This window comes from Centroberyx gerrardi, unplaced genomic scaffold, assembly GCF_048128805.1.
Source record: "Centroberyx gerrardi isolate f3 unplaced genomic scaffold, fCenGer3.hap1.cur.20231027 Scaffold_54, whole genome shotgun sequence".
NCBI lineage: Eukaryota > Metazoa > Chordata > Actinopteri > Beryciformes > Berycidae > Centroberyx > Centroberyx gerrardi.
The window spans coordinates 290,210-312,500 of NW_027605188.1; the positions used below are offsets into that span (position 1 = coordinate 290,210).

Sequence of the window (22,291 nt, forward strand, 5' to 3'; positions counted from 1 at the left end):
TTGACTGGTAGTGTATGTTAAAGGGGTGTAAGGTTTACAAAATGTCTGAATTTGGGATTGATCTAATTTATCTTCTATTCTTAACAGTCTTGACGATGTGCTACGCTTCCTTGGAGATCGAGTTGACAACACAGCAGAATTTAAATTGTGTGTCGACAGAGAAGACCTTCTGGAGAGGGGAATTCTTCAGTGGAAGAGGAAGAAAGCAGCATCCCCTGTCAGCGCTCTCAAGGTGGTCTATCTAGGAGAGTCAGGCATCGATACTGGAGCTCTTAGGAAAGGGTTTCTGACTGGTGAGTACTTTACCTTCTTGGTTCTGATATATAACAGTAACAATGGGTCGTCTAAAACCAGGTCTTCCTCTTTGCTTAAGATATGGTTTCAGGCATTGAAAACAGATTCTTTGAGGGAGCTGGGAACCAGGGTAAAAATCCAAAGTACTCTTTGACAGACCTTGATAATGAGAATTTCAGGTTAGTTATATACAACTATTATATATTTTAATGTCATGTAGAGGAGTTTTTATTCTCTGTATTTTGAAATGTAAAACTGTTTTTCCCTTTAAACACAGAACTGTTGGTGAAATATTGGCAGTCAGCCTCGCGCAAGGTGGCCCAGCTCCTGCATTTTTGACAGAGAGGTGCTACAAATTCCTCTGTGCAGGAGAAATTGATGTTCAGTGTCTGTCTAAGGAGGATGTGACCGATGTAGAATCTTCTCTTCTCATCAGCATGGTAACCACTTGATTTTGCTCTATCAAGTCCGTAACGTTTTTAATGTAATGTTGTATTAGCCTGAATATAAAATGGTGTTTTCCTGGAAATTATGTATGAAAAGGTTGGGTCGTCTTATAGTCGAAGGCTGTAATTACACATACGGCAGCAGATGGCACTTTTTTAAAATACGCGTTTTCCTTAGATATGGTTGACATTGTAGTATACAATTAGACTACATGTTTGCTGGTTATTGCACTCACAATGTGATACAAGCTTGTTTTTACATCAGCCTAACTTTTCTTATTCAATGTGTATTATTACATTATCTTATTAGCTAAAATTACTTTTCTATATATAGAAATGGGTGTGGAAAAAGAGGGGTTTATTTTCAGGGCCATTTTATGTCAAGCTAATACTGTAGTTCACCATCTCTATCCACTATTGCATCTTTTAAGGTAGAAGATGCTGCAGATACAGAATCTCTGATGTTGTGGGCTAATGAAATTGTAAGCTGTGGATACACTGGCCAGATAAAGCTGGAGCGGAAAAAAAACATCATTCGGTAAGTAAGGACTTTCTGACTTTCTGCTCATTTATGATGCTTTTTTTGTGTGTGACATTTTTGTGTGTTTTTTATTAGTGCTATTGTCTTGCACTCCACAACAAGACTGATTCCAATGCTGCAGCAACTCTGCAAGGGCATGGAACTGTTGTGTCAGTGTGTTCTTCCTTTGTTTTTTTATACTGTATTTCCAATTATTAAACACTGAGATAAGGATATTCACCAAATTTGCTTTGTTTACCGTTTATTTTCCTAGCCTGATGCTGATTTCATAATGATGAACTGCCAGCTACATTTTAGTGAAAAGGGAACATCTAAGGAGGTAACTGAGAGAAAGGTGATCAACTTTCTGCAAGATTTCTTGCAGGAGCTTGAAATGGCAGGTAAATAAAATTTCACCATTTCAGTTTTCCCTATAGTTATCCAGTGCAGAACACATGGCAACTAAAATTTCAGTTTGTCTTAGACTTAAAGCTACATACATTATGCAGTTTACACAAATTTAGAGTTAAAGAAAAACAAAAAACTAGAATACCAAGGTTGCTGTTGTCGGTTTCATTTTATTTTAAACTACATCTTGCATTTCAGAGGAGGAGGAGGATACTGCAACTGGTGACACAAAACCTCTCTCAGTGCAGGATGTGCTCCAATGGATGACTGGGCAATCCCACATCCCCATCCTGCCTGAAGAAAAGAGGCATTTCAAAATAACATGCAGCTTTGACCACACATGCGGGGAGCGGCTAGATCACTCTGTGTGTTATCCAATTGTGAGCGCGTGCACACGTACGGTAACTTCCTGTTAAACATCTTGACACGTACACCGAGTTTAAAAGACTCATGAGTGAGGCAGTTCGATATGGTGGAGGATTCTACAGAGTTTAGGCACTGTTGTAATGACATTAATGTAAAACAGTAGTTGAATGTATTACTATATAAACAGCTGTTGTGTTCAGTCAAGACATTGCTGTTGTGGTTAGTATATTGACACAGTATGCAAGAAACACAAGTACAAATCGCGTCCATGTGACTGAGAATGTTCCAGAGGGTTAACAGCTCTATGAAGCTCTGCCAGGGCTCGCTCATCTAGTGGCCAGTCAGTCCTCGTGCAGTACGGCACTGTCCCAGTCAATGCATGGGTCACGAAGATCCTACAAATTGATATCAATAGTAATGTCACACACTGATGTCTTTTTGCACTTTAAATATGACAAGATTGGATACTTGTTAAAATAATGCCACATTTTCTTTGTTGTGTGATTGTTTACAATAAAGCCACAAAAGTTAAAGAAAGCTATATTTGATTTGCTCTCGTCTTTGTTAAAATAAAAATTTGAACTACATGAATAGATTGAAACCAACAGTGATGAAATCCAAAACATAATCTATATGTACCTCAAGACACTCCCTCATCCAGATGTTGTACATGTCCCATATGCCACAGCTGTTGAGGAGTTAGATTTCCCTCCGACCGTAGAGGGTGATTATAAAGCATCAAGGTCTGCTCGGAGGCGAGGAAGAAAGATGTAGTGCACACCAAAGATGTGAAGGACGTTTGTGATGTCTAGCAGACCATCCTCCTCAAGTGTATGTAGAACATCATGGTACTTGCTGGTGACAGCAACCCAGACGTCTCTCCAAAGGCGCTCGATCCTAAAATAAGGTTGTAATTAGTTGAGTTTGTGTTTAGACTACACTAGGATTCCTAATAATGATGCAGTCAAATCATTAAGTCTCACAAATAATACTGATGGACGACAGAAAAAAAAACCATACCTTTGATTATGGACGCTCTTTCCTGAGATGAAGCTTGCTCTTCCTGTTCCTCTTGTGGCAAACATGAAATGTGCAATGTCAACATTTTCTACTCCTTGGTCCCCCCTAACCCTGCAATTGAGATGATAGTGAAAATTACTATTCATAAAAGTTTCACTTTGATGTCCAGTAATGAAATAAAGGCATAATTGATAGTGTTTATCTTAATAACAAATCTGTATGATTGTTAAATCTCCCAGTACTCATGATTGTGTGTTTTATTTGTTGGGGGAAATACCTTGACGGTAAGCCATGGAGCTGTGTGGATTTCAGGAAAAAACGAGAACGCTGTTGATGCTGTTATTGGTTGCAGCATCCAAGTACATGATCTGTAATTACACCATGTGACATTTTATATCTCCTTTCAGCAAATGTATTCAGTGTGTTTGTCTGTTTGACCCTATGTGGACCTTCAGGTGTTCATATTATGAAATATTAAGTTATAATTAAGAATTCATTTTAGCCAATCTACATTTAGCTGTTTAAATTGACTAACTACAAGTACAAATAAATTACCTTCCTTGAGTAGCCATCCACTCCACCAAAGACAATAATATTGTACCTGTTAGGAAAAAAAAGTTGTAGTTCTATTTTGTATAGGCAAAAAAAAAAAAAGAGATAATAGGCAAAACTGGTGTCAATGCAGGTCTCCATGAAAGTTTTTATAGTATTACCTGCCCTCCACTCTTAAGATACAGATAATTGTATGAGCAGGCCATCATACTGTACCTTATCAGTTTGTGATTGGTATCAATGTGGACCAGGGAAAGGGGGCCTTGCACAGAATAGCTTCTCCGTACAACACAGCCTAACTGTGTGATCCGTGAAAAGATCCCTACAGCATCAACCCGATGCATGGACGCCATCATTCGCCACCACTGAACACGAAGGCCCATCGAAACCAACTGTCCTCGAACCATACGATAACCAGCATTTGGCATCTGAGTCTTGATAGTTGATATCACGTTGTCAAGCTCATGGTCAGTAAGGGTGCAGTATGATCCTCTCACAGACAGATCAAATTCCTGCATCCTTCTATAAATTGTCCTTCTGGAAACACCAAGGCATTTGGCAATGCACGAGACGGGCAGATGTGTGTCTAGCAAATTCTTCAATTTTTCTCTCTCTATCACAATTCTGGGGCAACCAGCACCTGGACCAACCTCTGTTTCAAGTTCCACAATAGGTGTAGAACTGGCCTCAATTTCAGACACGACCAGATGATAAAGGTTATGTAGTGCTTCTGTAATCTCTGGAGGGATGTCTATTTGTCCAGAAAATGATTCAAACAGAATAAGCTTGTGGCGGCACAGGAACGCCAAATAATCAATGTTCAATGGCTGCTGGTTTATGACAGATTGTAATTTGGTCAGAAGTCTCTCCATAAACTGCTGTTTCAGGATATCCTGTTGGGATAGAAAGAGGTCAAATTAAGTTCAGAATTAAAACAACACTAGAAGTTAAATGTGTCTTAAAAGAATGTGCTGGCAATAGGTAGTACAGAGCTAAACAGACAGCTGCATAGTATACTTAGCAACTACCTTACACGTCATAGTCTATTTTCTGTAGTGACAGTTAACTTAAACTTTTCAAAGCAGCTGTTTAGATGTGTCATAGCAGGGTCAATACAGGTGTAACTAATAACACTAATGATGGTTCCATTCCATTTAGGTGTTCCAGTGCATGCTGGCTCATTGGAATGGCTGTGGAACACCTAAATGGAATGGAACCATCATTAGTGTTATTAGTTACACCTGTATTGACCCTGCTATGACACATCTAAATAGCTGTTGTGAAAAGGGTCCATTAAGCTAAATATCTTTTAAAATAATAGGCTTCGATGTGGAAGCTGTTAGCTAAGTGTACTATATAGCTGGTTGGCAACTATTTGCAATCTCATTGAAACAATTTGAATCCAGGAAGCTATCTGCCGTTTAGTTTCTAGACCAGACATGATCAAGGTTTCCTCTGTGATCTTAAAAAAATGTGTAGCATCGACATGCGACGAGTTCTCCCAGACCACCAGCAGACAGCGCTGGCTAGCAGGCTATATTATGCTAGCTTACTTCCCTTATACTAAGTGAGACGGGAAACTAGTAACTACTGGCCTGATATCTATACAGCTGATAAGCAAGCAAATGCATAATGGTTCATTAAAAAGTAATTAAAGATGTATTAACTAGTCACATGTGGCTGTTGGGTGCTGTTTTCGCGTTGCTGCTCCGACATGTTTCTATCAAACTGTCCGCCTCTTCTTACTGTTCTAACCAGCGATCTGATTGGAGATCAAGCCAGCCAATCGGAGTGGAGAAGGTCATGTATGATTGGCTGGCTTGATATCCAATCAGATCGCTGTAACACTCTGCATGTTGAGCGCGCAGAGCAGGGCTGTCGGGAGAGCAGGAGAACTCTGTGGAGAGAGCAAGACAACTCTTTGAAAGATGTTGGAATTCTCTGCATATGTGGATAAGAACAGACATGCAAATTAACTTCTATTGAGTGCAAAATTGATTTTCTTTTCCTCAAAGTTAATAATTATTTGCGTAACACTACATTTCTCTACAAAATTAAGTTCTTGGTGCGCTCAAAATGTCCCCTCGCGCAGAATTGTGACGCAATAATAACTCCATAGGAAACCAGCAGAGCAGCGAGCACACAGGGAGGAAACCAGCAGCAGAGTGAGCACACAGGGAGGAAACCAGCAGAGTGAGCACACAGGGAGGAAACCAGCAGAGTGAGCACACAGGGAGGAAACCAGCAGAGCAGTGAGCACACAGGGAGGAAACCAGCAGCAGAGTGAGCACACAGGGAGGAAACCAGCAGCAGAGTGAGCACACAGGGAGGAAACCAGCAGCAGAGTGAGCACACAGGGAGGAAACCAGCAGCAGAGCAGCGAGCACACAGGGAGGAAACCAGCAGCAGAGTGAGCACACAGGGAGGAAACCAGCAGAGTGAGCACACAGGGAGGAAACCAGCAGCAGAGCAGGGGGAGAGCCACGAAGAGGAGAGCCACCTGCCAATAGTAGCAGCAGAACGGCAGGCAAGGAGCGTGGCAGAGACAGAGCGACAGGTAGAGGAGGGCAGGTGAGCGGGAGGGCAGGTGAGCGGGAGGGCAGGTGAGCGAGGAGGGCAGGTGAGCAGGAGGGCAGGTGAGCAGGAGGGCAGGTGAGCAGGAGGGCAGGTGAGCAGGAGGGCAGGTGAGCAGGAGGGCAGGTGAGCAGGAGGGCAGGTGAGCGAGGAGTAAAGCATAATCCAAACAACGACAAAACTCAGCTCAGCAGAGTAGAGTATAGTCAGGGCTTTGAGAGGCAGTTTTCGAACTTTGGAGCCAAACAAACAATAAAAAACAGTCACATCTCATAGGACAAACAGACATGGAGACGCGTGTGCTGCCATCTTGGATTATTCAGAGAACTCTCGCGTGCTCGCACACCCAAAGTGAGGTAACTCAGGTTGGGGTCAACACTTGGGAGAAGTACCTCATGACAGCGTTAACCTCCCCAGGCGTCCTAACAGCCTCACCCGCTGGTTCATAATGTGCGCCAGGCAGGTGACATGGATTGCATTTGGGTATAGGGCTTTGAGGGCTGCTGTGTGTGCTTTGAGCATGTATGCAGCATGGTCAGTGCTAAAAGAGATTACATTTTCTTGTTTAACATTGAAGTCATTCAGGTCATTGACTGCAGCAGCAGCTACAGTGGAGCGATTACATTTGTTGAAACCAGTACATTGAGCACACAACGCCCCCCCACGTCAGGTGTTTCCTCAAAGAGAACTGAGATTGGTTTATCCTGGATGAGGTTTCTGATGTTTCTTTCTACCTCGTATACCTCAGGGAGGCACCGCTCCTGGAGCTGGTGACAATGAGGAATAGCTCCCCCATTTTTCACTCTGGTCTGCAGAAAGCGTCTCCAGATGGGACGTGGATAACGGGATGTTAGTGGCAGTGCAAGGCCTGATCCATTCACCGCAGACCTGCAATTAAACAGATTTAAATAAAAATCAATACCTTGGTAAATTTATTAGATTTGAAATTGTTTTATCAGTTATTAATTATAAAAGTGACAGCAATTTGTAGTATGAATCATTAATCATGGACCTGTTACAACATCACAACTGAAATGTCAAATTAAGGGTCTAATTGTTTTTGATAAACCTCTTAACACCCGGTGTATTGATCATCAAATCACAATTTGGAACGAGTTCTAGCCGGGTTGAGCGTGAGAAAGATATTCAGGTCTCCTCCCTCTCCCTCGCGACCACAAGCTTCATTAGCTTTACTTCATGTGAGCAGAACTGTGTGCCTGTTTGCTAGCAGCCGCCACTCACACCGCTCAGCTGGGCTCGCTTGGCTAAGGCAAAACAAAACATGGTGGGTGGCTTTGTTACCTTCTTTCTTCAGCGGCAGCGTTTTTGCTGTTGATCGTTGCTGTAATGGTTCTCTGACGTTTTGTCTGCTGCAGAATCAGCTTCGCGCTTAACATGGTGGGATGATTTCAAGTGGTCATCAACCGTTGATTTGCGTCTGTGATCTAAAACTTTACTGTACAATGTGCAGAACAGTAGTCCTCCGTCTTCATGCCAGTCTTTATGAGATGATGCCCTTTCAGCCGCAGTGATGTTCCCCAGTTTGGATTTGATTTTATCTGAGGGACGTAAGAAACGCTCCATCATCAGGTGCGGCACCTGTGAGACCAGTAAATGTCAAATCTTCCAGTAGGGAGGCTCATGGGACCGGCTCCGTCAACACCCTATTGACACTGAGTGGTCATTTTGAAAAAAGCACGTTTTTGAGAGTGAATCCTGCTTTTTCCGCGGATGAACACATATTCAGTAGGACTTATTTTCCACAGGAAAATTCAGCGATCGCAGAATCCTGGAGGGTCTAAGTAAAGCCAGACCTGTTACTGCGTCATTTCACTCCATTCCTAAATCTCATCTCCTTTCCTCTTTCCTCTGTAGGACACTAACTCGCTCTAAATGAACACACCGACCTCAGGACTCGTCAGGATACAAATCTCTTTATTCTGTTAATAAATTCTTTATCACTTTTTGTTCCACATGCATGTACCTTAGCGTGGTTTCTCAAAGTGTGGTCTGTGGACCCTTAGAAACTTAAGGAAGCTTTAAATAATTCTCTATTTCAGTAAATGAGGATGGATGAGGTGAGTAGAGGCTTCAGTCAGTTTCTACCTGCTTTAATCTAAAAACTAAACTCTCTACATACAGACATATTACATACTGTTTAAGGACTGACTGTATTGTCCTACGTATAGACAGTACTACCTAGACAGTACAACATACAGTACTACATAAATACAGTACTACATAGAGACAGTACTATTACCATCCTGCTACCACCATGCCTCTGTATTCTAGTGAACCATCTGTGATTTAAGGAAATTAATATATAATATTAATAATAATGTGTGACGATACAGTGGCATTTCAAGTGAAGAATGGAGTGAATCATTTTTATAAATGTATAAAATTTGACACTAAATGAAAGTCATTTGTCTTTCTTCACCTTCACTTCCTCCATCCAGTAGATTGACAGCACGTCTCCATGGAGACGGCTGACTGGTCTAGAGGATGAGCCTTTATATTTCCAGCATGTCCAGGAAGTGTGTTGACATCATGGAGGTCCTCCAGGACGTCTCCACTTTGTCTCCTCATTAGCACAACGCATCGTTAGCACAACGCATCGTTAGCACAACGCATCGTTAGCGCACAGGGCCCTCAGAAGTGGGCGTGTCCAGAGTGTGGATTGGGCGGCTGTCCTCCTGGGGGCGTGTCTTGGTGTGGGTTCCTGGCTATCTGTCTGCTGATTGGGTAGTTCTGGGTCAGAGGCCCGTCAGTCCACGCTGCCCTGGACAGCAGCCCGTCCATGTGAGGCCCCGGGGCCCGATGTGGGGCCGGATATGGACCGATAGGGTCTCTGGCCCGATGTTGCCCCTCAGCTATGTAAGATGAAGGTGGAGGTATGGGAGCGTCTCGGCCCAGGCCTGTCCCAGTCTGGAGACCCTGGTCCTGGTGGTCCATATGAGGGTGGTACAGCTGTTTCTTCTGACTTTGGATCTGGTCCTGGTGGTCCAGCCTGGCATGGCACAGCTGTTTCTTCTGAATCTGGAGCTGGTCCTGGTGGTCCATCTGGGCCAGGTACTGCTGTTTCTTCTGGCTGTGGATCTGGTTGTGGTCCTGTATGTCCATCTGGGCATGGAACTGCTGTTTCTTCTGGCTCTGGATATGGATCTGGTCCTGGTGGTCCATCTGGGCATGGAACTGCTGTTTTGTCTGGTTCTGGTTCTGAATTTGGTCCTGGTCCTGGTCCTGGTGATCCATCTGGGCATGGAACTGCTGTTTCTTCTGGTTCTGGATCTGGCCATGGTCCTGGTGGTCCATCTGAGTATGGTACTGCTCCTTCTTCTGGCCCTGGATCTGGTCCTGGTGGTCCTGGTTGTCCTGGTGATCCATCTGGGCATGGAACTGCTGTTTCTTCTGGCTCTGGATCTGGTTGTGGACGTGGTTCTTAACATCCTTCCAGTGGCGTCCTCTGAGGACCGGCTCCAGGTCCAGACAGCGCAGACAGACCTCCTTCCCCGGTACAGACTGGACCAGGACGTGGACGCCCAGCTGTCTCCAGACCGCCTCCTTCTCCGCCGACGACCACGGGCGGCGACGGACCTTCCTGGACGCCACAGGAACTGGAGGACAGAGAAGAAGTCCACAGGAAGACATGATAGAGCAGCAGACATTTCAGAACGACACCAAACACATGAGACCTTCTACGAATCACACAGACCTAATATTCATCACATAGACCTCCTGTACACCAGACAGACCTCTTCAACATCAGATAGACCTCCTAAACATCAGGTAGATCTCCTAAACATCAGGAAGATCTCCTAAACATCAGGTAGATCTCCTAAACATCAGGTAGACCTCCTAAACATCAGGAAGATCTCCTAAACATCAGGTAGATCTCCTAAACATCAGGTAGACCTCCTAAACATCAGACAGAGTTCCTAAACATCAGGAAGATCTCCTAAACATCAGGTAGATCTCCTAAACATCAGGTAGACCTCCTAAACATCAGGAAGATCTCCTAAACATCAGACAGAGTTCCTAAACATCTGATAGATCTCCTAAACATCAGGTAGACCTCCTAAACATCAGGAAGATCTCCTAAACATCAGACAGAGTTCCTAAACATCTGATAGATCTCCTAAACATCAGGTAGACCTCCTAAACCTCAGGTAGATCTCCTAAACATCAGGTAGATCTCCTAAACCTCAGACAGAGTTCCTAAACATCTGATAGACCTACCGTTGATGTGAGTCTGCAGTCTGAAGTCTGGTGGAGTTGTGGCGGTTGTCTGTCTGTCGCTGCTCTCTGATGGAACAACTATAGAGACAGACAGAGAGAGACAGACAGGCAGACAGGAAGGTAAAGAGACACATGCCACATTTGTCGTTTTATTTTTTTCAATCTGTTACATTCAGCAAATAAAGTGTATGAGTTGTGAGTTGTGCATTAAAATGTGCAGAAATGTGTCATGTTCAAGTTTGTTTTGTTAAATTCTTTTCACTTAGGAAATCAACAAAACACAATACAATTTGTCCAGGACTGCCCAAACGTTTGCATACCACTGTAAATGTGCAGACAAATGTTTTTATACATATTGTGTGTCAAATATTCGACCCTTTGCAAAGACTCATCCAAACTGAGTTAAGGTCCATCCAAATTCCTCTGAATGCCCTTGCAGTGTGTCTACAGCTTGGTTTGGGTTCACCTGACTGGACCTGATTCATTAAGAAGACACCAGTCTGTATAAAGTCCCACAGATGACAGAAACTCTACATGAAGTCCAAGGGACTGAACTGTCTGTAGCTTCAGAGTCTGAAGGTAGAAAACTGTTTCTGAAGAGCAGCAGCTCCATCTGGAGGAAATGGAAAAAATCTGGAAGCAGCTCGACTCTTCTAGAGCAAGAAGACCAAGAATCTGAGGAGCGTCTGTGTGTGAATGTGTGTGTGTTTGAGCTTTTTACAGACTTTACAGTATACTGTGAACTCCCTACCAAAAATTAATTACTTTTAATTAAATCAGGATATTGGCTTTTTCTTTGTTTTGTCCAGTTTTCTCAGTAGGATCATCAAAGTTTTATCTTATCTATCCTGTTGTTCCTAGTCCTCCAACATGGCGGCTCGTCCCTCCTAACCAGCAGACTGTGACAGGCCTCTGTACTGTTTGTACTGCTGGGTCAGGGGTCAGGGGTCAGTGTTAGGACTCACCCTCTGATCTCAGGTCAGACGGCTCCTCGACTCTGTCTTTACATTCCTTCTCACTTCCTTGTTGGCCTGTTCGCTTCTTCAGCTTAGCCCCGCCCACCGCAGCAACTAGGAAGAACAAAAATAACCATGACTTCTCTATCTCAGGAATATTCACTCCATCTAGTGTCAGGGTGCTGAGACCTGTGTAGGGTGTCACCTGTCTTGGGGTCAGGTTGGGTCAGGGTGTCAGGTTGGGTCAGGGTGTCACCTGTCTCTGGGTCAGGTTGGGTCAGGGTGTCACCTGTGTCGGGTTGGGTCAGGATGTCACCTGTGTTGGGTCGGGTCAGGGTGTCACCTGTCTCGGGGTCAGGTTGGGTCAGGGTGTCACCTGTGTCGGGTTGGGTCAGGGTGTCACCTGTGTCGGGTTGGGTCAGGGTGTCACCTGTGTTGGGTCGGGTCAGGGTGTCACCTGTCTCGGGGTCAGGTTGGGTCAGGGTGTCACCTGTGTCGGGTTGGGTCAGGGTGTCACCTGTGTTTGGTCGGGATAGGGTGTCACCTGGGTCGGGGTCAGGTTGGGTCAGGGTGTCACCTGTGTCGGGTCGGGTTAGGGTGTCACCTGTGTCGGGTCGGGTTAGGTTACACCTGTGTCGGGTTGGGTTAGGGTGTCACCTGTGTCGGGTTGGGTTAGGGTGTCACCTGTGTCGGGTTGGGTTAGGGTGTCACCTGTGTCGGGTTGGGTTGGGTTACACCTGTGTCGGGTTGGGTTAAGGTGGCTCCCATGAGTCGGGTCGGGTTGGGTTAAGGTGTCACTTGTGTCGGGTCGGGTTAGGGTGTCACTTGTGTCGGGTCGGGTTAGGGTGTCACCTGTGTCGGGTCGGGTTAGGGTGTCACCTGTGTCGGGTCGGGTTAGGGTGTCACCTGTGTCGGGTTGGGTTGGGTTACACCTGTGTCGGGTTGGGTTAAGGTGGCTCCCATGAGTCGGGTCGGGTTGGGTTAAGGTGTCACTTGTGTCGGGTCGGGTTAGGGTGTCACTTGTGTCGGGTCGGGTTAGGGTGTCACCTGTGTCGGGTCAGGTTAGGGTGTCACCTGTGTCAGGTTGGGTTAGGGTTACATCTGTGCAGGGTTCGGTCAGGGTGTCACCTGGGTCGGGCGTCAGGCACCCCAGGGTGTCCCAGTCCCGTCCCAGCAGGTGGTAGAAGTCAGTGGTTTTGGCTGCAGCCTCCCAGTCCCCGTCCTGCAGACTTTCTCCGATGGCGATTTCACAAACTGTCTTCAGGGCCGTCTTCACCGCCAAGGGGGGTCGGCTCCACCGATACCCAGAAGCCTTCCGGGCGGCAGCCAGCGCCAGGCGGAGTCTGGGCGGAGCCAAAACGTCCTGGAGGCTCCGCACGTTTGAGTCCAGGGATTTGGCGGCGAGAAGAAACCTCCCCAGCTCCCTCAGCTTCTGGCTGACGTAGTCGTACCTTGTCTGGGCGCCATCTTGGTTTCCCATCAGCCTGTTGCCGTATTTACAGATTAACCAATCAGATTTGACCTGGGAAGAGTAAGAGAGAGATAGAGATTAAATGATAGACAGACAGACAGGTGGACAACATATAGAGGGTATCTGCAGGTTTCACAAAGCCAACACCTTCCTAACGCTGCCTGGAACCGAATTCAAAAGTAAAGCAGGGAAACACTTCTGTTTCACCAGGACTTTCTGACTGAATGCAGCTGGTGGAAGAAGACCAGAATATTAAGCTGTCCAGATGTGAGTACATGTGATGAAATCCAAACATGGGGGGACGGACGGACGGACGGACGGACAGACAGGCAGACAGGCAGGCAGGCAGGCAGGCAGACAGACAGACCTGGTGAGACACATGGTCTTGGTTCATGCGGTGCAGGACTTCGCTGCAGCTTTCTGACGCTCCGCTGGAAACCGGCAGGAGGCGCGACGCCGCAGCCTGGACCCTGCAGCGCTTCCTGGGCCGCTCCGGCCTGGGGTCAGAGGTCACCGCCTGCTCCGCCCTGGGGTCAGAGGTCACCGCCTGCTCCGCCCCGGGGTCAGAGGTCACCGCCTGCTTTGTCCCGGGGTCAGAAGTCACAGTCTGGTCGGTTGTTGGCGTTTCTCCCGCAGGGTCAGAGGACGTTTCTCCTGCGGGGTCAGAGGTCGTGTCCCCCGCGGGGTCACAGGACGTGTCCCCCGCGGGGTCAGAGGTCGTGTCCCCCGCTGGGTCAGAGGTCATCTTCTTGCGGCACGATGCCTGGTGTTTCCAGAGGTCGGCGCGCAGGAAGAAGCCGAGGCAGAGCGGACAGGGAAGATAATTCCGGGCATCGACTTCCTCCGAGGGCTGACGCCACGGGACGATCTCCCCACTGCCCTGTCTGATCACCTGGAGAGAATCAATATGATCAGTCACGAGTCATCGCTGTTGATTGTTCCGGTCATTTTATTTACACCTGACTGGTTCATTTTCTGTTATCCGTGTTCAGTATTTATTTATTTATTTGTTCCTTGCAAATGCTTTGGTAACACATACTGTTGTGTCCTGTTAACAAGGAACACAGATATTCAATATCATAGAATATCGGCCCAAGCCTAATGGACAGGCAGACAGTCAGACAGACAGACAGTCAGACAGACAGTCAGTCAGACAGACAAGTAGTCAGTCAGTCAGACAGACAGACAGGCAGACAGACAGACAGGCAGGCAGACAGTCAGACAGACAGACAGACAGACAGGGAGTCAGTCAGACAGACAGTCAGACAGACAGGCAGGCAGACAGACCTCTATGTTGTGCAGGTAGTTTCCTCTGCAGCGCAGTGTTTCCAGCAGCAGGTGGCGCTGCCTGCAGCCGGTGGGCAGAGCGCTGGCCTGAGCCACTTCCTGCTGGTCTCGGTGTTTCCGCAGCAGGTGTCTCGCCATCTTCACCTGCGGCTTCCTGCAGAACACGCAGTAGTGTCTCTTATCCCAGCGCCGCCTGGCTCCGCCCCTGCACCGCTTCACCGTCACGCCCTCCTTCCTCTCCTCCTCCTCCTCTTCCTCCAGCCTCCTCTCCTTCTGGCCCCGCCTCTTCTCCCTCTGCCCGTGCCTCTTCTCCGCTTGGCCCCGCCTCTTCTCCGGCGGCCCCCGCTTCTTTTTCTCCCTCAGGCTCCGCCTCCCTCTGCCGGCGGCTCGCCGGCGGGGCCGACGCCCGGCGGGCTTCGTTAGTCCTTCGTTAGGAGAGGAGGTCCGGTCGACGGGACAGGGGGAGGAGCCGGCGGTCTGGATCTCCATGGTAACAGCGGCCTGGATCTCCACGGTAACAGAGGACCTGCTGGTCAAACATACAGTTCAGTGTTCAGCTCAGTGAACAGAAGCAGCATCTTTACAATGTGATTCTGTTTTGACCAAACAATGGTATTTAAAGGTTAGGAGGGAAATTAAAGCTCCATATTCTCCACTCAGAGTTTTATTTTGTGTCTTTCTGTCCATTCACAGCTGTGTGTGTGGTGTCATGAACCAAAAACACTCTCAATCCGGTACAACCCGGTGCTGACCCAGCTGACCTGAACCATTACAGGCCCATCTCCAACCTTTCCTTCATCTCCAAAACTCTTGAGAAGGTGGTCGCCGCTCAACTTCAGTCCCACCTTGACTCAAACAACCTCCATGAACCCTTCCAATCTGGTTTCCGCCCCAAACACAGTACTGAAAGAGCCCTGGTTAAAATCACCAACGACCTCCTCCGTGCAGCTGACTCTGGACTGCTTACCATCCTTATCCTCCTTGACCTCAATGCTGCCTTCGACACCATCTCCCACCCACTACTCCTGGAGCGCCTGGCTGATTACTGGTGTTGCACTCTCCTGGTTCTCGTCATATCTCACTGACAGACAACAATATGTCCAACTGAGGAACCACAGGTCAAGGTGTTCTGCTGTTCCACTGGGTGTCCCCCAGGGGTCAGTACTGGGTCCACTCCTATTCATCATCTACCTCCTTCCCCTGGGCACAATCTTCCGTCACCATGGTGTCCACTTTCATTGCTACGCTGATGATACTCAGGTCTACATCTCCACTAAACCCACCACTGCCCTTCCTCCCACCTCCCTCACCACCTGCCTCCAGGACATCAGGAGCTGGATGAGCAGGAACTTTCTGAAGCTCAATGGCAGCAAGACTGAGGCCCTGCTCATCGGCTCCAAAACCACCCTTTCCAAAGCCCAAAACACCAAAGCCCTAAACATCATCATTGATGGCTTCCCTGTACCCCTCTCCAGCCAAGTCAAGAGCCTCGGTGTCATTCTGGATAGCACCCTTTCCTTTGCACCTCACATAAAAAACATCACCCGGACTGCTTTCTTCCACCTCCGCAGCATTTCCAGAGTCCGCCCATCCCTGTCTCAATCCAGCACTGAAGTCTTGGTCCATGCATTCATCACATCCCGGATTGACTACTGTAATGCTGATCTCTCTGGCCTTCCCACCAAACTGCTTAACAGGCTTCAAATCATTCAGAACTCGGCCGCCCGGATCATTACTCGCACCAAATCATCCGACCACATCACCCCCACTCTCATCCAACTACACCGGCTCCCTGTTCAATACCGAATCGACTATAAAAACCTCCTGCTCACCTTCAAAGCCCTCCACAACCTAGCCCCCACTTATCTCTCTGACCTCCTCCAGGACTACATCCCCTCCCGCTCCCTGCGCTCATCCTCAGCTGGTCTTCTGACCATCCCATGGCCTTTAAACAACAATCTGTTGTTGAATCTGTTCACCAACGCGTTCAATGTCAGTTTCTCCTCAGTTCGGCATACATCCACTTCACCAATCAGCACTTATTTAAAAAATAAAATAAAAACAAACTTTAAGAACTGGTATTCCTGTTATTCCCACATACCGTGTTGTGCTGTAGGCAGCAGTGTGAACCCATTCAGTGAGTTGTATTTTTATGGAAATAATGTGCTGCTTGGTAGATTATTTATATGCCGAATTTGACACAAGACACGGATGGTTCTGAAAAGATCTCAAGTCGTGTTTCTTATTTGCCGATGAGCAAAGAAACATTAAATTAACAGATTCTTTAATGGAGTTTGGCGTGTCCTCCACTACATACAGTCCCACGCACTGGGGCTCCGGATCCGGGAGAACAGCGCTGGTTTGAGATCAAACTGATTTTCCCCTCTGAACTCAGTGTTTGCACAGTTACTAAAACTGTATGATATGAACAGGTTAACCCATTGAGAACCAATGGACTGTCTGTTTGGGAAAAGGACAGAAACTCGCCAGAGGAGGGCGTGTCCGATAATGGAAGTATTTACGTGAATGCTACTGCTAAAGCTAGCGGGAGGGAAGCATCGTCGTTGTGAGCGAGCACGAGCTAACACGAGCGAGCACGAGCTAACACGAGCGAACAGCCTCCGCCGACAGAAACACCAAAACAAACAACAACAACCCAGCCGTTTCCCGACCGACTTTACAAACAGCGGAACTTTATAAATCCTTTAATGATCCTCACCCTGCTGCCCAGAACCGAACTCCTCTCTTCTTCTTCTGCTTCTTCTTCTGCTTCTTCTTCTGCTTCTTCTTCTGCTTCTTCTTCTGCTTCTCTGGTTCTCGGCGGACCGCAGTCAAAGTCAGAGATGCAAGCCGCCCCCTGCTGTGCGGGAGTGTGTCGGATCAAGACTTGACATAAACATTACAGTATTACCTAATAAGTAGGTAATATAATAACTATATTTTTTTATTTTACCTACTTATTCATTGACCTATATTGTCCAACAGTGTATTCGGGTCATTCTAGGTGATGTTTTTTTATTTTATCCCAGCTGGGGAGAAAGGATGATATTCCAAGAAAAAGCTAATTTCTGATCATTTCTGTGATTGAAGTCAGAAATTTATGAGAAAAAAACTCAAAAATTCGCGAGAAACTACAAATTTTACGATAAAAAAACTCAGAATGATAACCTACCAACTTCATTAATTTAACTATCTAGATCAGTAAACTTGATGTACTGTACATTGCTGCTGTGACACCCGAATTTCCCCCAGGGGATCAATAAAGTGCATCTTATCTTATCTTATCTTATCTTATCTTAGCAGTAAAGAAAGGTCTTGCACCTCCTGCTGCTCCGACTTCCTGCTGCACAAAATGAAAAAGTGTCTTCTGAGAGTGTCCATGCCACTGAAAGACACACTTGCTTAAGGTGTGTGTGTGTGTGTGTGTGTGTGTGCAGGTGTGTGTGTGTGACCTAATTCAGCCTAAACTAATACTCACTCCAACCCAGTCAGCGTCTGCCCCCCCCACACCAGACGGCGTTTTTTTTCCCCCACTGATTAATTACAAGGAACAGGTGAGAAACAATGCCAAAGACACACCAAGACAAGACGCAACAAGTTTCAAGTTTATTTTTCCCATTTACATAAAAATGCATTTGAATTCTTGATCACGAGCCTCACGTCATTCAGGCAGAAAGAACACATAAGAGACGAGGCAAAAACAGGACAAAGACACATAAGAAACAAAATAAAAACACGATAAAACATAAAACATGCAGCAGCACAGCACATCATAACCTCCTGTCTGTAAAAACATTCATTATTCTGTATTCTTCCTATCACAGTTGTATCGTATGCAAATTTGATATGCAGTTCATATAATGTTTTGCAGTGCAGTCACAGGTGAAGGGTGAGTACAGAGTGGAGTGAGTAGGCACCCTGGGGTGACAGGGCTAGATGAAGTGAAGCTGCCTGTTCTCACTGTTCCCTCCCTGTTAAAACGTCTAGACTCCAATCAGAAGTGCAGTGGCAGAGGCCCAGGGCTCTCCTGACAACTAGTTTGTTTGGTACAGTTGTGTTGAATGCAGAACTGTAGTCAATAAATAACATTCTGCAATAGACATTGCATCTGTCAGCATGTTCCAGCACAATATGCAGTGCAAGTGCACTGGCATCTTCAACAGACCTGTGTGATAAAGGTCCAGCAGCTGAGGAGTTACAGATCTAGTGTCTGACATGACCAACCTGTCAAAACATTTCATAATTACAGACATCATGGAGGTTATTCAGCTCCGCCATGAAAACCAGAATATAATCTCCCCACCAAGATCAGGTGCAGCTGGACCAGTTTGTAGCATTCAAATATTTACTTCCCATTCATTTGAATGGAAACGGACATTGAACACGTTGTGAACAGATTCAACAACTGTGATTTTCAACTGATGTTTGGTCATATTTTTTAGAGCATCATTTCGCCAAATAGCATTTTTTTTGATAGACGAGAACATAGCGGAGGGAAACATCCCTCTGTTCTCGTCTATTAATAAAAATGTTGCTGAATCTGTTCAGGAACGTGTTAAATGTCAGTTTTCAGTCGTCATGATGTTTCCTGCAGTTCTCCCTGCAGCCTGCAGGAGGCAGCACCGCTCTGTCAGATCTGATGAGCAGAAAAACTGAAGCTTTCTGTTTGTCTTTATTCCATCAGAGGAAAGTGAAACTGAACCAAACTGATACAGATAAAGATACAAAGGTTTATATAAAACAATATAATGAGGACATAAAGCACTCAGGAACAACATGGAATAAAACTATAAAAGCAGAACAGAGGGAAATCTGTCATCAACACTGATGAGGCATTTTGGGTTAGTGTTGCCATGGTTACAGTACCATAACCCAGAGCTGTGCATAGGTACAGATATCACACCTCTCAGTGTCGGCCATGTTGGCTCCACAGGCTGGCTACATGACTGTTGTCGTAGTAACCAGCTGAGTGTTGCAGTGTTGGTCCCAACTGGTCTAACTCTGTCTATATATGGACTAACTGTCTATATATGGATTAACTGTCTATATATAGACTAACTGTCTATATATGGTTCTGGTCCAACTGGACTAACTCTGTCTATATATGGACTAACTGTCTATATATGGACTAACTCTGTCTATATATGGCTCTGGTCCAACTGGTCTAACTCTGTCTATATATGGTTCTGGTCCAACTGGACTAACTGTCTATATATGGTTCTGGTCCAACTGGACTAACTCTGTCTATATATGGCTCTGGTCCAACTGGACTAACTGTCTATATATGGTTCTGGTCCAACTGGACTAACTCTGTCTATATATGGGTCTGGTCCAACTGGACTAACTGTCTATATATGGTTCTGGTCCAACTGGACTAACTCTGTCTATATATGGCTCTGGTCCAACTGGACTAACTCTGTCTATATATGGTTCTGGTCCAACTGGACTAACTCTGTCTATATATGGTTCTGGTCCAACTGGACTAACTCTGTCTATATAAGGTTCTGGTCCAACTGGACTAACTCTGTCTATATATGGTTCTGGTCCAACTGGACTAACTCTATCAGGTAACAGGCACACCGTAACATATATTGTAAAATACTGTGTAAAGTTAAAATACTGTGGCATCCTGTTAGTTTTAAATTAAATCACTTCTCATCCTGTAAAAAATCACTTCACCCTCCCTGAACATAAAAGCACCAAACTAAATCTGATTGGCCGAGCCTTGATGAGCTGGATGTTTCTCTGATGGTTCCAGTTCCTGCAGCATCACTTCGCTGTTGGATTTTCCTACTTGATAATGTATGTGCAAAGAAAAAACAATGTTGTTTTTCCCCATTAACAGCTGTGACTGATGATGCCATACTATAATCAATAACCAATCTGATCAGTTGCATCTTAATACATTGGTGTCATGGGATCCTGGTGTTAAACTGCACATTGACTAAGATCACATGCACACAAATACAGTTTGATCTTAACCTGATTAAGGCAAAACTCCAATTATTATTTAATTTGATTATCTTAATGGGAGTAAGGTGATAATCAGAGTAACCTATAGTACACCTGGTCTACACCTGGACTATACCTGGACTACAACCACAGTACACCAGGACTACACCTGGATTACACCTATAGTACACCTGGACTACACCTGGATTACACCTATAGTACACCTGGACTACACCTGGATTACACCTATAGTACACCTGGACTACACCTGGATTACACCTATAGTAAACCAGGAATACATCTATAGTATACCTGGATTACACCTATAGTAAACCAGGAATACATCTATAGTATACCTGGATTACACCTAGAGTGCACCTGCACTACACCTATAGTACACCTGGTCTACACCTGGACCACACCTATAGTACACCTGGTCTACACCTGGACCACACCTATAGTACACCTGGTCTACACCTGGACCACACCTATAGTACACCTGGTCTACACCTGGACCACACCTATAGTACACCTGGTCTACACCTGGACCACACCTATAGTACACCTGGTCTACACCTGGACCACACCTATAGTACACCTGGACTACAGCTGGATTACACCTTGATTACACCTATAGTACACCAGGACTACAACTATAGTATATCTGGACTACACCTGGACTACAGCTGGACAACACCCATAATACACCAGGACTACACCTGGACTACACCTATAGTACACCAGGACTACACACGACTACACCTGGAATACACCTATAGTACACCTAGACTACACCTATCGTACACCTGGACTACACCTATCGTACACCTGGACTACACCTATCGTACACCTGGACTACACCAGGACTACACTTGGACTACACCTATAGTCTCCACCTTCGACTCCATGCGGTCCGTGGAGTTTGTCCTGACGGAGGAGTTTGTCCTGAAGGAGGAGTTTGTCCTGACGGAGGAGTTTGTCCTGACGGAGGAGTTTGTCCTGAAGGAGGAGTTTGTCCTGAAGGAGGAGTTTGTCCTGAAGGAGGAGTTTGTCCTCACGGAGGAGTTTGTCCTGAAGGAGGAGTTTGTCCTGACGGAGGAGTTTGTCCTGAAGGAGGAGTTTGTCCTGAAGGAGGAGTTTGTCCTGACGGAGGAGTTTGTCCTGAAGGAGGAGTTTGTCCTGACGGAGGAGTTTGTCCTGACGGAGGAGTTTGTCCTGAAGGAGGAGTTTGTCCTGACGGAGGAGTTTGTCCTCACGGAGGAGTTTGTCCTGAAGGAGGAGTTTGTCCTGACGGAGGAGTTTGTCCTGACGGAGGAGTTTGTCCTGAAGGAGGAGTTTGTCCTGACGGAGCGGCGGAGAGGGCTTTGCTTTCAGTGTTTAGGTGAAAAGGAAACAGAAAAGCTCCAGAGCTGCAGCAGCTGTCACAGCTGACTGAGGCCTGCAGGGGAAACATCCAGAAAAACATGAAAATATGTCTTTTATCTTCATCATATATCACCAGAAGGGAGGAGCCTGTTACTGGATGGGAGGAGCCTGTTACTGGATGGGAGGAGTCTGTTACTGGATGGGAGGAGCCTGTTACTAGATAGGAGGAGTCTGTTACTGGATGGGAGGAGTCTGTTACTAGATAGGAGGAGTCTGTTACTGGATGGGAGGAGTCTGTTACTGGATGGGAGGAGCCTGGTACCAGAAGGGAGGAGCCTGTTACTAGATGGGAGGACTCTGTAGGGAGGAGGAGCCTGTTATCATGTGGGAGGGATCTGTTAAGGAGTGGGCGGGGCCTGCTATCAGTGAGGAGGCGCCTGTTGTCAGGTGGGAGGAGTCTATTCTCAGGTGGGAGGAGCCTGTTCTTAGGAGAGAGGAGTCTATTCTCAGGTGGGAGGAGCCTGCTGTCAGGTGGGAGGAGTCTGTTACCTTTGTAACTGTGGTGACGTCGGCAGGTGAGCAGACTGACACCGAGACAGAGCAGCAGAACCACAGCAACAGACAAAACACTGCAGGTCAGAACAGCATGATGTCAGAGTCAACATAACAGTAAAATAAACTATAAAATAACTGTAACTATAAAATAATGAACCATCATCATTCAGGCTCACAGGAAGATTCACTCCACTTAGTGTCAGGATGCTGTGACCTCTGACCTCTGACCTCTGACCTCCGACCTCCTGCTCTATGACCTGAAGCTGATTCTACAGCTGGAGTCTCT

General features: G+C 46.3%; 3 protein-coding genes across 4 annotated transcripts in view; 1 reads left to right on the forward strand and 2 right to left on the reverse strand.

Annotated features, from left to right (window-relative positions):
- Window positions 1-22,291, forward strand: part of tsc22d4 (TSC22 domain family member 4) — a 90,386-nt gene that overhangs the window by 27,727 nt on the left and 40,368 nt on the right. The gene's annotated exons all lie outside the window — the stretch shown is intronic.
- On the reverse strand, window positions 8,099-19,053 carry LOC144538165 (uncharacterized). Its single transcript, XM_078282260.1, has 8 exons — window positions 19,037-19,053; window positions 16,853-16,990; window positions 14,134-14,659; window positions 13,214-13,738; window positions 12,504-12,897; window positions 11,385-11,489; window positions 10,420-10,497; window positions 8,099-9,797 (listed from the first exon to the last, which is right to left on the reverse strand). Exons 1-8 carry the CDS (start codon window positions 19,051-19,053, stop codon window positions 8,833-8,835), a joined length of 2,748 nt encoding a protein of 915 aa, XP_078138386.1. The 3' UTR covers window positions 8,099-8,832.
- LOC144538163 (uncharacterized) overlaps window positions 17,754-22,291 on the reverse strand; it is a 7,422-nt gene continuing 2,884 nt past the window's right edge. For both annotated transcript variants that reach the window (XM_078282259.1, XM_078282258.1), the window contains 2 exons: window positions 22,000-22,079; window positions 17,754-21,523 (listed from right to left, as the gene is read on the reverse strand). In XM_078282259.1, coding sequence (XP_078138385.1) covers window positions 21,507-21,523; window positions 22,000-22,079 — 97 coding nt within the window. In that variant the 3' untranslated portion in view covers window positions 17,754-21,506. The remainder of the gene's footprint in view (window positions 21,524-21,999; window positions 22,080-22,291) is intronic.